At 55.4% G+C, this 16,184-nt stretch overlaps 1 protein-coding gene across 2 annotated transcripts in view; it reads left to right on the top strand.

The window, feature by feature from the left end:
• Nucleotides 1-15,478, top strand: part of LOC122364774 (protein lozenge-like) — a 34,978-nt gene extending 19,500 nt beyond the window's left edge. Inside the window, exons 3-6 of one of the 2 annotated variants that reach the window (XM_043335500.1) lie at nt 4,300-4,449; nt 11,180-11,254; nt 11,872-11,991; nt 14,490-15,478. In XM_043335500.1, coding sequence (XP_043191435.1) covers nt 4,300-4,449; nt 11,180-11,254; nt 11,872-11,991; nt 14,490-15,055 — 911 coding nt within the window. In that variant the 3' untranslated portion in view covers nt 15,056-15,478. The remainder of the gene's footprint in view (nt 1-4,299; nt 4,450-11,179; nt 11,255-11,871; nt 11,992-14,489) is intronic. The other variant, XM_043335501.1, reaches the window with a different exon arrangement.
• Nucleotides 15,479-16,184: the final 706 nt, after the last annotated feature.

Below are 16,184 nucleotides of genomic sequence, written 5' to 3'. Positions count from 1 at the left end.
GCCGCCCGGCTCCTCTCGGTAGCCCTGTGCCGGTGCCGCCCTAATATTATCACCGCTCCAAACAAACCGGCGCCGGCTTCATCTGCCGCTCCCACGGCCCCTTATTGCACGTGTAAATATTGAGGGCGGCAGCGGCGGCCCCGCTCACTGGATAACCTGTGGGCTCGTTCACGGCAGTGAGACGTCCTGCTGTCCAAACAAACGGTCCCAGTGGGACCACCGCCACCGGACTGCCCTCCGCTTAGCAGGCGCCGCCGAAACCGCTCACAGGTCTCCGCTGCACCAACCATAACTCTTTCGGGTTTACTGTTTCAGGGAGCTGGGAGCTTTTCTTTTGAGAGGGCACACAAACATTCAATAATCCAAACCCCAAAGGCGGTCTCATTCCCATAATATCCTTCAATAATGAATCCGTTTAGAGCTACGTCGCATTCTTTATATCGCCTGCTATAGGAGTATGACCAACACGACACTCGCATTGCCTGCCCCGCGACTTCATGCACCGGGTCTGTACCATAACCAACGGACCAGCCGGCCAGGGAAGCCCGTCAATTCTTTCTGAGTGACACCTGTAATGAGTTCATGACCTTGTGAGTCGAGAGCGACCGGTGACAGCCAACGTCATGTATTGCAATTGCAAGAAACACTCATTTCTAGATGATTTTATTTTATAGGATATTTCGATTGTATATTTTCGCACATCGTTCCATTTTTGCTCGCTCGCACCTCCGAAGACTGAAAATGCGGCAGGTGAATGGAAGCGCCGCGATCGGCGGCCGTGCCCCCTCCCCTGCCCGCCGGTCTGCGGCGGCGCGGGGGTATAATTCCGGCCCGGACTCCGGCCCGGACTCCGGCCCGGACTCCGGCCCGGACTCCGGCCCAGCTCTGTTCCCGGAGCGTGTGCCGTTTTTACGCCCGGGCCGGCCGTCCGCTCTCGCCGTTTCACCGTGTGTGCTGTGGGCTGCGCTGGTCGGACGGCGACCAGCTGACGCCGAACGGGGAACTGCAGCGGGCGCCGCGCTACCTCCGGCGGTGGGCCATCCGACTACCTCCGGCCGTGGGCCAGCCGACTGCCCGCGGCCGCATGGGCCATCCGACCGCCCCGGGCCGTGGGCCGACTCCCCCGGGCCGTGGGCCACCGACCGGAACAGGCCATCGCTCCGGGCCGCGCGGCAGGGGGCCGGCCGTCCCGACCATCAATCATGAAAGGGGCGCCAGCACCGGACGGACCACGTGTGGCTTATACATTCCGGAAATTGCAGCCAAGTTGCAAAAGTGAATCATTTGCAGTGAGCAAGAGGTTGTATTTTCCGCGCTAGTGTTTCTGGAACTGGCGTCGTGGCGTGCGGAGCGGAGCGGCGCGGTGGTGAGCGGGGCTGTACGGGACGGAACGCGGGACGGGTCGGTACGGACGTCAGCCGAGGCTAGAACGGCGGCTCACCGGGCAGACAGGGGAGGCAGGCTCATAGGGCCGCGCCGGGAACACCGGCTGACTGGTCTGGCCACTCGGCGCGGTGCAGCAGGACTGAAGGTCGGAAGGAGTGAGAGGGGAGACAGAAGGGGCTGCTAATTCAGACGGTATGGTCAGAGTGACCACCACCCTGGTCCCCATCGCCAGGTGGAAGCTGGAATTATCGGCAATAATGACGACCAAGTGATTGGTTCCTTGAAGTCAGTAGTTACGTCAGGAAAGGACAGAAAAAGTGTCATTTATTTATTTAATTTATCACCAACAGGCCGTTTCGCCCCCATTTGCGGGCAAAATATGTTATTGTTATCATTTCGCTTCTCCAAATGCCAAGTATTAGATTATGCAGACTGAAAAAGGAACACTGTTATATGATTATGCACGGTTTGACATGCTACAATATGCATTGAGCTCCTACATACCAAGCGAACTTTCAGGCACTGTCAGTTTACATCAAGGTAGATAAAAAGACAGGTGAAATGCGGGTAAACGGCATAATGGCATTGTCATAAAATGTGTTGGCATGCATAGCATGATAGGCACGCAATCAGACTCACCTGCCCGGTAGGAATAAGTTCAAAAGGTATGAAAGTACTCGGCTTTGTCATTCCAAATAACTTCTGCATTGTTTGTTGAGCACGCCTAATTGTGTTGAAATCATAACCACTATTGTTCTAGACTTAGCAAGCTCAACTTTCTACAAAAATGCGTGTTGCAATACGTCAGCCTCATCGGAGAAAACAGGTGACAAAACAACCGACCGAGGCAGCATCTCGCTCCGAAAAAAAGTTCGGGGGCGCCTCCTTTGCCGGAGCGGGCATTGGCCATATCATTCCTGGAAAAGCTTCCCTGGTCTGATGAGCTTTTTTTCTCGTGACGGACAGGTTTTAGCACGGCTTTTCTCGGCGGCCAGCCGGCTTAGGTACTGGCTGGCTGGCCGTGTCTTTGTGCAAAACCAGCCGGTAGCCTCGTTAGACGGACAGTCCCAAAAATGGCAGCAGCAGGGGCCGTCCAGCCGGCTACTGAGCCGTCCTGCAGCCCCGAGCGAGCGGTGAGCGGCCACCGTCACCAGCCCTGTGGAACCCCCCATCGGAACACCGCCGCAGAGAACTGGGAATGGCCGGCAAATGAAATACACCACACGACCAATTTAACCCTCGCATGTGTGCGGCGTTTGCCAGCTTCTAATGTGTAGGGGGGGGGGGGTCGGTTGGACCCCCCCCCTTGCCGTTTGGCCCCTGATCGAGCTAGAGCTTCGCGGAAAAAACGAGCGTGTTGCCCGTGACGAGAGGAAGCCGATGATACCCAATTTTAAGGTCCTAGGTCATTGGTTGACCTTCCAGGTCAGGTCAATGACCCAAAGTCGGGAAAATCGGGACCTGTTAGAAAGTCGTAAAGTGTGGCTGCTAAGGGGTTTTTCGGGGTGCTGATCACGAATATCGTGTTAGTTTTGATCACAGATGATGTCTTGAAGCATTTAGACCAGGTCGGGTCAGGTCAGGTCAGGTCAACCAGTAGGCGTCGTGACGGGTATTCGTAGTACGTGTCAACCGCCTCTGACAGCTTCGTAACATGTTACGAAGTCACCAAAACTACTTCGTAAATGTTCAAATGGTTGCTAAATTCGAATTCAGCTCCAAAAACTAGCCTAGAAACATGTAAAACTCGAAAAGGTGACCCGAGGTCACCCGAGGTCACCAAAGGTCAATGACCTGACCTGACCTTCAGGTGACCTTGACACACACGGGAGTAACATCAAATCACATGTTTGAACGTTTGAAACCACGAAAAGCTTGCAAACACTCGGCTAAGGCGAGCCGACATACGCGAAATCGCGATTCCGGCCAAACATGGTCTCGGAAAAGAGGTCACAGGTCAAAGGTCATTTGGGTCAGGGTCATGAAATTTTCAGGGTAGGTGTAAAATTGATCAATGCGAGGGTACTGAAAATTTCGTCGCGATCGGCCGCTTTTTACGCGAGTTATTCGCGAAAAACCATGGGGGGGGGTCCATCCGACCCCCCCCCCCCCTACACATGCGAGGGTTAAGAACGCTTGTCCGAACGGTAATTGTTCGGACTACGGAGTCTGGGCTAGTGTTCTGTTTAGGCTCCGCTAGTGTCTTAAGACGAGGAATATAAATTTAATCCACCCCTGGTGTTACTCATTGTGTCAGTGTCGAGAGTGTCGTGTCTGGGCCGATAGGGCTTTAGGTCGGGGGTTACCTGTCATCGGATCCGCACGTCTTTATTTGTAACGCCGTCAATGACCTGTGCGTCGGAGTTACCTGACTGGTGTGTCGGAGTCGTACAACCGTCTGACTTCTTGGATGTGTCGTAATTATATTTATGACTTATGCGATTTATACTATTATGACTTATGAGTGGGAATTACATGGTCTGTTTGTCGGGGCTACATATTTAGCCTGTGTGACGGAGTTGTCTGACCTGTTTGTCAGGGTTGTCATCCTTAGGTGTCGGATTTGGTTAGAATTGTGTGATGGAGTTGTGACGCTGCTGTCAGGACTGTGTGTCGGAGCTGAGGACTATGTGTGGAAGTTATATAACCTGCATGACGGCGTTTGTCGGAGCCATCGGACCTGTCTGTTGGAGCAACTTTTGACCGTCAGAATTATCCGACCTCTGCACGGCTATGCCGTAACTGTCTGACCGTTGACCTGTGTGTCAAAACTGAACTGTGTGTCGACTGTTGGATCTTTCTGACCTGTCTGTCGGAGCTCTCTAACCTTTGTCAGAGCTATCTGACCTGTCTGTCTGAGCTATCTAACCTGTGTGTCAGAGCTATCTGACCTGTATGCCGGCGTGTGACCAGCAGGACAGCACCAGTACCGGGCCTACGGCATCGGGCAGCGGCCGTTCCTGGACACACGGTTCTCGGACCACCTCAGGGACCTGGAGCACTACCGCCGCAAGTCAGACGGGCTGCCGTTCAAGGTGCACGGCGCGCCGGCCGCCACACCAGGTCAGTCCTACAGCACAGTGCAGTACAGCACAGGGTCAGTCTCTCAGCACAGCACAGTTCACAGGATCAGTCTCTGAGTACAGTACAGTTTACAGGGTCAGTCCTACAGCACAGCACAGTTCACAGTTATTCTCACAGCACAGCACAGCGCGATGGGTCAGTAATCAGTTTACACTGCACAGTGTGTATAGCGCTCCGGGTCAGTCTGACAGCCTTGCCCACTGCACCGGGCTAGTTTCGCAAGCGCGCCGGTTCAGTCCCATAGCACGGCCATGCGGTCAGCCTCGGCATGGCCCGCTGTGGGTCAACGTCAAAGGGTGCGGACTGCCCCCATGGTTACTATCGAATAATATGCCCGCCGGGTCAATCTAACAGCGCTAACCGTCCTCCCTGGATCAGCATCAAGGTCACGTCAATCACCAATCAAATCGCACTGAAATGGGTTTGCGCCTGCCATTTGCCCGGAAGACATGGGGTCTGCAACCGACACTTTCTAACACCCAGCCCAACCGTCCTTCTATTGCAACCACGACGGTGTACCGCTTGATTAGCTTACGTTGGTGTGACGGTGATGTAACGGTGTTGTGACGTTAACTGACGGTGGTGTGACGTTAATTGACGGTGTCGTGACGTTGTTGACGTTCCAGTTCCAAACGTCTAAGGGTGTTTCAGTTTCTTTGATGTTCTGCGTTGCTAATTATATGGGAGGGTGCGGATGCTGCACTTTTTATAGCATGCAAATATTTCTGTCTAACATACTTATTTGTTTCTTTGCTTATGTAACGAACATTCACGATGTCCTGATGATATGATTATATCCTTTCTTGCCCGCTTGCCGAATGGAAGTTTAGAAGGCACGCGTCTGCACCTTATTTTGGAAAACGGAAGCCGGAAGCGGACTGGTAGTCGACCAAGCTCTAGCACACATTTAGGAGTGCGCTTATGATTAGAGGTGGAGCTGAAATCCGATTAGAAACGCTGAGCGAGGAAGTTCTGTGGGGAACCCCTGCTCAGTTTGGTTGATCTGATGGATCTGTCAAAACAGAGTGCTGAAAGACGCATTCAACAGACCTGCATTTGTAGGTATTATGCTGCTGGTATTGCACCTGTTGTTATCGAGCATTATATCGGGTTCAGCCGCTTTCAACAGGCCCCATCGGCGCGGCGGTGTGCAGCCAGCGGACATACAGTCGGCCTGTAGCTGTTCAGCGCTCACAGCGGCTCCTGTGTGCCGCCGCGCCGGTCCGGCGCCCACTGTATCACCGGCAAATAGCGGCGGCGCGGCGGCGTGCACTCACCGCGCAACGTGTGAGCACTCGGCGGAACGGCGCTGCAACCGGCGCGGCCGGCCGCCGACCGACCGCGCCGCACTTCACGCCTGCTAATTGTGCCAAAATTAGCGACCGCTAAAAATAAACACCCGGGTTGGTGCGGAAAGAGGCGGGACGCCGCGCACCGTTCCGGTCGCCGGGTGTCAGTTGTGTACCTGCAATCAGCGCCGGGGTTGCAGGGTCATGAGCCTAATGATGGTACATTGGGAGGTCCACTGTGCTCTGGGGTTTAGGCTGAGCCACCGGTGATCAGTCAGCACTGTGTGGCTCGTGTTGTCAATCCGTTGTCCCACTGTGCAGCCAATGTTGTCGATTTGTTGTCCCACTGTGCGGCTCGTGTTGTCGGCCCGTAGTCCCACTGTGCGCCGGGCCGTCCCCGTACCGTTCCGTCAGTGTCCTCGTCCCCAGTGGTGGCAGCACGCTCCGCTCCGTATACCTGAAGGCTCGTTTGTGGTGTCCGACACGTGAAATATGCAGCTGTGCCGGTCGGCGGCACGCGACACTGCGGCCGCCCGCCACTAATAATGGCCCGGCGCGAGATGTCAATTTTGGGCGGTTGCGAAACCGAAACCAAACCAGTGCCTATCGGAGTTATGGTGGAAACTGAAAACCAAACCGCAGCGGCGGCCGCCTGTCGCCTTTCAACATGGTTCTGGGTTATTAAAAGGCTATGGATGATCGGTTCCAGGTTTCTTGTCAAGTTTGGTGCAGTTTGTCGCTTTGACTTTGAGCAATGAAATGATAACTGGGTCTTCGAGGTATACGCAAACAAGCATCATGGTCTTGCGGCTGGCCGATTATTTCTGTTCCGGTCGTGTTGGCTTAGCAATGCTATCTGCATTTCTAATCATACCTATCACTCAAATCTAAAACGAATCTCCACCTATGCCGACTGTCGCGAGTGCGGAGGGAGCCAGCTCGGCGTGGCCACGTGTTCCGTAAGTCTGAAGAGACAGACACAGTTAGCTGTTGCCGGTTGCAGTCGGCCTGTTTTCGGTGGCCATCTGCGGTCTGTGCGGCTCGGAGCCGGTGCCGCACCGCTCCGTCTGGCCATGGGCGGCCGGCCGTCAGCCGGAACAAACGGCCGCGCTGCTTGCCGACGACCGCAGCCGGGTGCCACGCTCCGGCTCCACTTTCCCGAGCCGTCAGAGAGCGGCAACAGACCGATATGAGAGCGACGTTGAGCGTCAGAGAACGGCGCCGAACCGTCAGAGAGCGGCGTCAGGGAGCGGCGCCTTCAGAGAGCGGCTCTGGAGCGACATGAGAGCGGCGCCGAACTGTCGGAGAGCGGCGTTGAGCCGACAGCGCCGCACAGTACGGGCACCTGTACCGGTGCAGCGCGACCTGGGTCTGTTTTGTTCGCTGAGGCTTCAGTGCTCACTGGGTCTGTACGGCCCACTGTGTCTATTCTGCCCAGCGGCTCTACATATACTACCCTGCCCCACTGTGTCTGTACTGCCCAGCGGCGCTGTGCTATACCCAGTCCATCCCATTGTGTCTGTATGTACTGCCCAGCGGCGCTGTGCTATACCCTGCCCCACTGTGTCTGTACATACTGCTCAGCGGCGCGCGACCGTCTGGGTGCTCCGACCGGCGGTTGTGGTCATTTCATGCGCGGCTGGCCTGGTTGTCATCACCGCTCGGCGGCCGTCGCCCAACAATGCGTCATCATTACACGCGGTCCTATTGAAATTACCCAATTTCAGTCGGCCCACTGTGGGCCGAATTGATTCCAAACTAGCTCGATGGTCCGACAGCCGGCGCGGACCGTCCGCCGGTCGGTGAGCGTTGCCGCGGGCGCCCCGTCAGTCAGGCGATCCGGCTGCCGCAGACACCGGTATCACCCAACCGTGCTGTCACCAAACGAGCGATATGGGACGGCGGTCCAGCCTTCAGCCCTCGCAGTATCACCCCACTGTGCCGCCACCCAACAGCCCAATATGGGACGCCAGCCCAGCCCTCCACTGCACCCTTTCCAGCTGTTAATGATCTCCAAATGAGTGCACTAAAGAGGCGGCGAGCACACGGGAGCGCACTGTTGGCTGGTCGGGGCCGCAAATGTCATCAATTGTCGGGCAATGACAGTCGCCTTCCTGGCGGCGGCTCAATTAGGGTCGGGGCAGTCGCGGTGCCGATTAAACCCGCTCATTATGGTGCGGACAGCGGCCACGGCCGCCGCCGACTCGGTGCTAACGAGCGGGTCACAGCGGCGGCCACAGAGCGGTGCGCCGCGGCGGCCGTGTCGGTTTTGCGGCGACGGTGGGTGGACCGGCGGCGGCGACGTTTAGTGAGGTGCGGTATCTTCCGGTCAGGCGCGGTCGGACTGGTGGGTGGCGCTCGTCGGCCGCGCTTCAGCGCTGCCTGGCCGCCGAGCTGTCAAAACAGATTCCACAAAATACTAGGTGACTACGTGCCAGTTTGTAAATGAGGCGCAAAGACCGCGCTGTTCGCCAATGAAGGCGGGTGGCTGAGGCTCAGGCAACGAACTTCCATAGCAGAGCCGACAGCGTTGTAATAAACAGCCATCGAACTTTGATGCCGTTCACCACATCAGGTCAACAGCGTTATGCTGGTTGATTTACACATATATAACCCTGTCCACTCAAGTATTTTTAAACGGTCAATTGCTGGGGCTCGAACCCAGGCATAAATGACCCGAAAATCCAGTGCCTGTATGCTCCCAGCTCGTCGACGATTTCTCCTGATGTCTCCGTCCAGCCTGTCACCATATCGTTCCAGTCCATTTCAGCCGCGTGCTCCTGTTCCGGCGTTGCACGTCTCTGATACAGTGTGCCATCTGCCGTGTCGGCGTGCTGTCGGTCGGCGCGGCGGCTCGGCGCCGTCGCCGCCGGCGGGTTGAACGCACCACACACTCCCACGCCGCGGAACGCCGGCCGCCGGCCGCTCCAACGGTGAACCGCTCGGCACCGGCTACTGAGGCCTGGCTACCGTACTGGGTACCTGCCGAGCGCGACATACCACCCACACGGGGAGCTCTAGATGTGTGGAACCTCATCGGAACGGTGAAAAATAGCAGTGGGTCAATAATTGACCCACTGGGTCATACACTCAAAAATAACTTGGAAGGCGAACGTCATCTGCGACTTATATTGAAAAGTGTCCAGTGAACATCTACGTCACACGCGCTTAAAAAGGTTTATATCAATTTAAGTTTTTTTGCCTTATTGAAATCGCTAAGCTTACCAAAAACCATGAGCTCTTGCCTGTTTAACTCGGCCTCTCTTATCCATTTAATGCTATCTCGAGAGTCGAGACAAACAAATCAAAATGCCGTTCACAGCGTCAAAGACGTTTCGGAATTAGCAAATTTTAAAACCAAATATTGAAATTAAAGGATGCTTATGCGAATCATGTGAATGACTCAGTTGAGGAGCCACACCTTGCACGCCACTTTGCACGTAAGTCGTGCACTGTGTGGGAATGCTCCTGTAATGCATCAGCATTAGGAATGTCTGATGAAGGCCGACTATTTCAGGTGCACCGTTTGTGTGTGACGTGACATAACTGAGGCAAGGTGGGGCTGGCAGCGAGGACAGAGTTGAGGATGATGTTGCGACTATAATGAGAGGGACGAGTTGGAAATATGTGGTTAGAGGTGGGAAGAGTTTAAAAAGATGTGACCATGGTCCTGTCATGGTCCATGGTCGCCATGGTCCCATGTCGGCGCGGTGCTGTCTCTCTTGGCTGTTCGTGATGTTGAAGTGATTACCCAGTCCTCTGGAGCACAAGCACGACGGATTGCCGCTCCTTCTCAGCCCGTGTCTGGCTCACAACTGATCGTCCCCATCCCTGCCGGGAGTACTAACGTCTAACTGTGTCAGGGAGGTCTCCGCACATGTCACCGGGAGGCCAGTGATTCGACGCCGGGGGGCGCCATGACCTCAGCGGTGATTCGACCGCAGCTCTTCTGGGAAGCGGGAACATCAACATCCGACGCGCACGTGCGCTGCGCGGCCAGAGGGCTGTTGAGAGGCGACGGAGCGGCGCCGGGGTGGGCAATCAGTGCTCTTGGAGCCCTCCAAGCCTCTCTCGAAGAAGGGGAAGGGGAGCTGTACCTAGTGCAGCTGTTCAATTTTCTACACTTTGTATGTGGTCATGGGTTGACCTGCTGGTTGTGTTGTCAATGACACACGAGCGGCAGATAGGACCGATCGCGTGGCGACGAGCTGATCTGTATCTTAGTTTCAGTTTGGTGGATCAGTGCCGGACGTTTGTGGCCCGTGACCGGTACTGTGACCTGTGATCTGCGATGTGACCTGTGACCTGCGATGTGACCTGTGACCTGTGCCCTGTGACCTGTGACCCGCGCTGTGACGGAATCGGTGACAGGACGACAGGGCGGCGCCAGTGACGGCTCGGAGACGGTCGCATCACCATAACAAATCAGTTAAACAAACCAATTCTGATTTCATCAGGGCATTTCTCACACATTATCCGTCTAATTATCTCCATTAGAGAGGGCCGGGGGGCGCGCCGGGACGCCGCCGACGTCCACGGCCGGCGCCATTTGCATAATGTCAGCCGGACGTGAGACGGTCGCCCTCGCCGGCGGCGTTCGAACGGCGGCGAGAAGGAGGTTCTGTGTCACGGGCCCCGTGAGAGGAGACACGGCGTTGATGAATGTAGACTGAAGGCTAAGAAAGAGTAGAAGCGACAGTACCCGGGTCTTTTTGGTTGTTGTTGTTGCGGCTCCAGCTCACTGTTCACTGGTGGGTCGGAAGAAAGGCCCGATGGAGTTGACCTCACAAGACAACCATCAAGGGTCTTTGTTCTATGGTCATACCCCCTCCCCACCCCACCCCCGGTCAGCTCAGAGGAACCGACCATCCCCGTCATCCCCGTTCCGGTCCGGACATGACTGAGACGCCAGCTGACTTCACGGTCAGCTCTGACTCCCCCGCCGCCGGCACCGGGGAGCACGAGCCTCCCCAGGCGGCCAGCGGCCGGGAGCACGAGTCCCCCAGGCTGGCCATTTCCGTTGTTTATGTTGCGTCCATCCGTTTGCACGTCACCAGTGGCGAGCTGTGTCCGCCCCGCGGCGACTGCCGAGGTGCATGATGCACCAGCTACCGGTGGCAGCTGGTCTCCGAACATTTCGAAAGCGGCAGAATAGCTGCAGCTGCCGACCACAGGGCAGCTGCCACCGACCATCACCGACTCAGACTTGAAAGTCGCAGCTCCTTGGCAACAAACCAGCGCCGTTTGTTCGACAAATCGGCGCGCAGTTGCGACCTATTCCCCTCCTCTCTGCAGGGTGTATTTTATCGTCTGTCCCGAGGCGGCTGGTGACGTGTTTCCCAGTGCGCGCGGACGATGGCCGTCGTTTGCTCTGGCGGCGCTTCCTTTGTGTGACGACGTGTTCCTTGTGTTGTTCGCAGAAGCCAGTCAACTGCTGCAGGAGTCGACAGGTCACTGGGGCGGCTACGCGCCGTCGCCCTACTCGTACCTGCCAGGTGAGTGAGAGTGAGCTAGAGGGGGAGGAGAGTGGATAATCGGAGGATGGAGGAGGGCTGATGAGTGGGTAAGAGACTTGGTGTGAAATAGCACGAGTAGGCACGCTACGTATACCCATTATCCGTCCGAATCCAGCCGCTGCCACAGTACCGTCGCCCCGCCCCGGTCCACTGGCCTCAGCTACTGCAGGCAGTGCAACATATCCGTCCCCGGGCCGCCGGACTGTCCCTCTGGCGTCACTGCCGGCCGGCCAGTCCGGACGATAGCAGCACACGACCGCAACTGCCGGATACACCGGCTCAGGTGGTTCACCGAGACTGTTGTGAAACGCTGCACTTGTGGAAACCCGATAACACACGCACGTCCACAACATATTGAAAGCACTAGTCTGCATTTATGTACGATACAAAAATAAAACAGCTCGGGGAACTCCACAGATTGCGTCATATACATACATAACACGAGTGTGCTCTTTCCTCATATTGCTCACAATTATCTACTACGTAGTGCGCATGCTGCATCACTGTTTCACTTGTGTACTCATGTTCCTCAGTTAGTTGCCGGAATCGGCTACGTCCCTCCTTCCCCCTCTCACGCTGCTCTCTGTGTGTTGCAGGCGGCCTAGCGGGCAGCGCAGCGGCCCTGCAGGGGGCCGGGTACTCGCCGGCAGCGGCGCTCACCTACCAGACGACCGGACAGGAGGGTTCCGGCGCGCTGGAGCACCACCTGCCAGCTGGTGAGTCAGGACGGCCGGCGGTATATCTGCAGACCGCACATGTCGACTGTGCATGTACGAGACAGACCAGAACAGGACCAACAGACCACATAGACCACAATGCGCCTACTGCTTACTGCGCACTATACGAGACGGGTCAAGCGGGTCATAAGGGTCGCATAGACCACGTATATGCCTACTGCACATTCAATATAGACAAGGCAGGGCATCTATGTCCACAATCATACACGGCACATGAGTGAGGATGCCGTTTGTTGTATAAGGGGTAGCTGAAACGGCAGAAACGGCCGAAAACTTCATGAGACGGATGTAACGTAAATCGTTGATCGGCACAAAATACCGCGAGATACGGAGCATAAAAACGTCTGCTTTAGGGCGCAGGTTTAGGTCCACTTTTAGTTTTCAATCAATGGAAGGATTTGTATTGCTGTTGAGGATTGGATTGATGATGGTTGATGCCATGTGGTGACGATCAGTGCCGTTCCACATATAATCGACGCTAATGTCTTCCGACCATCCACACACTGGCGGACAGTATGAATTATGGATTAACTGCCTCTCGTATGTATTATTCAGCTATACGGACATGGCGTGCCGAGCACTGTTTGGCCGGCAGAGTGTGGCGGAGGTCCCCCCGATCGGGTTGTAGGCACGAGCTCGCTGATTGTGTCGGACAGGCCCCGCAGTGGTCGGGGCGGCCGTCTGCTGGTCGTATAGCGGTCGACGGTATAATGACCGGAACACGGGACCCCACAGCCTACTATACAGCTGCTTAGGAATAGATCCTTAGCATTAGGGAAAAATAGCTGAGAGAAAAACCGGACTATCCTTATGCGCAGTTTGACAGGGGGCCGTCTACGACCACAGCCGCCCATGCACATTTCAGGCCCTCACCGTTGCCACATATGTATAGCGTAGCCGCGGCCACCCGTCCGTCCCACACCCACACATGTCACGTGCTACCGCGGATATCGGGCTAACTTTCGCCCCTTGTTCTCTCTCTCTCTCTCTCTCTCTCTCTCTCTCTCTCTCTCTCTCTCTCTCTCTCTCTCTCTCTCTCTCTCTCTCTCTCTCTCTCTCTCTCTCTCTCTCTCTCTCTCTCTCTCTCTCTCTCTCTCTCTCTCTCTCTCTCTCTCTCTCTTCCCCCCCCTCTCCTCTCAAGCACTCGCGATTCTGAGGCAGGTAAACCGTAAGTATACGTCACCGTCTCGAGCAGTCACTGAGCCCGTCTTCAAGTGTACTTATAAGTTTAGTTTGGCCTGCTGTTGAGCGCCCGACCCGCTCGTTGCTCTGATGATGCTATGCTATCAGCCAAAGGCACAGCTGCACTCACTGACCGACACCGGGTCAATTTAAGCTGAGGACCAAAAAGTACCATTGTACATTGCGCGAGGATGACGAGGAGAATCTACAAATATGCGCACTGTTACCTCCCAATGCCTTGCAAAGCGGACCGCCCTCGCCAGCACCGCATTCGGCTGATGACATATACATAGGTACTCGTATAAGGCCGGTCACGAGACATATGAATAACATGCTGGCAGGGTAATAACTACTTTGCTGCGAGTCACGGTTCCTTGCGTGAATAATATTTCCAGCGAAAATCACTGGGTTGGTTTGCGCGGTCGGGTAATATATCCCGTGACGAAAGGAGCAGCTGAAACTAGTGCCTACACTGTAAAAAATGATAGCACGTTTTGTGTTATACTACCGGTGACTACTGACGAGTGACGGTTCGTTCAAAAGGACGGAGTTCTCGACACATGCTCGGACAACCCAAAAGGGTTAAATCTATGATTCAGTGAAAAATTATTCGACCTATAAATGTTTTTCATGCGTGAATGACTAAATCATCTCAAACTGGTGAAGAGAAAGTAACAGCGGCCCATCAAGAGGTGCTCCTCTGACAGGACCTGTAAAAATTAAAATGTACATAAATTACCGACCTCGGTCTACAGATACGATAATAGTACGGTTCTGTCCGCACGGCGTACCGCTCACCAATAGGTATTTCATTTTCTTTGCAAATTTAACTCAGGCATTTGCAGGATAAGTTTTGCAACACTTTCTCCCCAGTTTAGCTTCAGCTTTCGTAAAGCGCATTGCGCGAACGGGTCGGCACTAAAGGTGTCGGCGGCCGGCCTCGTCAGGTCAGCCTGTGCCACAGCGCAGGCGGCCGATGTCGGCACGCCAGGGGCTCGAGTATCCCCTCCCTCCAGTGTCCGCATGACCGCTCAACCAGGCGCTCACTGGTGCGCGCACCCACACGGTTGCTCTAGCGCCCGGGCCGTCCGCACTCCGCATGCCTGCTTCACAAGGCCAATGAAGCGTACCCGTGTGGATACATGTCCTTCATGTTGTTGTCAGGTGTGTTGCTCACCGTTTCAGTACCTATATGGCTTGTGCAAGTGTTTAAGCGTGCGTGAGTCTTCACAAAGCTAAATGCTATAATCAGCTACACTTAGCATGCTAAGCCTTAATTTGCTTCATCGTTTCAGTGCTGTCAGACCCGGCCCAGCAAGCGACCCCATCTCAGCAGCAGCAACAGCAGCAACAGCAGCAACAACAACAGCAGCAGCAGCAGCAGCAGCAGCACGACGGCCAGCCGCCGGTGGGCTCGTTTACACCGCCCGGCTTCAAGTCCGAGCCGGAGGGGGGTGGCGCGCCGGCGGCCGGCGATGTCTCTCCACCCCGCTCCGACGGCTTCCCGTCGTCGGCGGCGGCCGGTTCCGGGTACTCGGCGGCCGGCGCGTACGGCGGCTACCAGGCGGCGGCGGCGGCGGCCGCGGCGCCCTCCTACCTGGGCGCGGCGCCGCTCATGCTGTACCCGCACCTGTACCAGGGCCAGCTGGCGGCGCACGGCGGCGAGCAGCGCGACGGCTCCGGCGGGGTGGCCGCCGGCCAGTACCGGCCCGCCGGCGAGCAGCACTACCCGGCCGACTGGGCGCACCACCAGCACCAGCAGGCTATGGGCGCCGACGGCCTGGACGCCCGGTACCGGGCCGGCGCCGGCGACCCGTCCGTCTGGAGACCCTACTCGTGGCCGTCGGAGCACCGTCAGTAGCCGGTAGTGGGCGGGGCGCCGGCGACCACCGCTGCCACTCACCGCACGCCGCCGCCCCGTCAGACACCCGCACTGGTACAGCGGCTCGCACCCACTCCCGGAAGCGGGACGCGTATTCGCCAATAGTATTACACGAATCGGCCCGACCAATAGCGTGCCTCTTGAGTGACGTCAGCGTGGCGTCATACGTTCGGTCCTCACCCTTGGTGGAGTCTATTGAAGCTAAGTTTTAATTTAAGGACATTTAAACTCCTTCATACGTGTGACCGTCGTGGCGCAATGGTTAGAGTATCGGAATGGTGATATGGAGGTAGGTGGTTCGAATCCACTCGGCGACGTCAATTTTCGTGTTATCTATCATTGTGCGTTTTTTTGGATACATTTGCAACGGCGTGCACCTAAGAAATCAGAGGTAAGCATTCTTCAAATGAATATGTTGCATACCTAAGAGAAATATTTGCAGTCCAACCGATTGGTTCGGTTTCGGTATTTTCCAATGGTTTTTGTTTGAATTTGGTTTGGTATCGGTGTTCTGATTTTCTGTGATTGACAATTGACATCACTAATGCATAGTGCATACTATGCGAACGTAGCCAATGGAAAGACAAATGGTGCTGGGCGATGACCATTGATCAATATTTCTCACTGCCAATGGGTGATAGCACCGAGCACGCAGCTCCTGCTGGATATGACAGGGGTGGCGCTGACCTTTTGAAAGTAGGTGGCACTTGGCAAGGTAAAGTACCTAAAAGTAGCGAAAACTAAGCTAAAAATCGCACGCTGGTTAGCATGCAATTAGATAGTTTTCATGTAAGAATCACCATGCACAAAAAAGTTGGGCATAGCTGTTAGCGTAATCAGGGGACGAGATTATCAGTTTCCAGCCGTCGAAGGCGTCATCTACGAGGGGGTATCGAAAAGTTCTGATCATCACATAGAAGATATAGACCGATTTTGATGATTTTTGGTTGGTAGTATACTTGGTTCTTAAGAACAATGCTCCCGCAAAGAGAATCCTGAGAAGTGGTTTTATCTTATGTAGGGGAGACTTAGAAGTAAAAAAGATGAGTATTGGGCCCATTGAGGACCGAACCGTCATCCTACTAATGCATTTGAAACGGTATCACAC

Source organism: Amphibalanus amphitrite, unplaced genomic scaffold, assembly GCF_019059575.1.
Source record: "Amphibalanus amphitrite isolate SeventyFive unplaced genomic scaffold, NRLGWU_Aamphi_draft 000696F_arrow, whole genome shotgun sequence".
Taxonomy (NCBI): Eukaryota; Metazoa; Arthropoda; class Thecostraca; order Balanomorpha; family Balanidae; genus Amphibalanus; species Amphibalanus amphitrite.
Note: the sequence above shows the minus strand (reverse complement) of the source record. Positions and strands in the feature narration are given on the sequence as shown.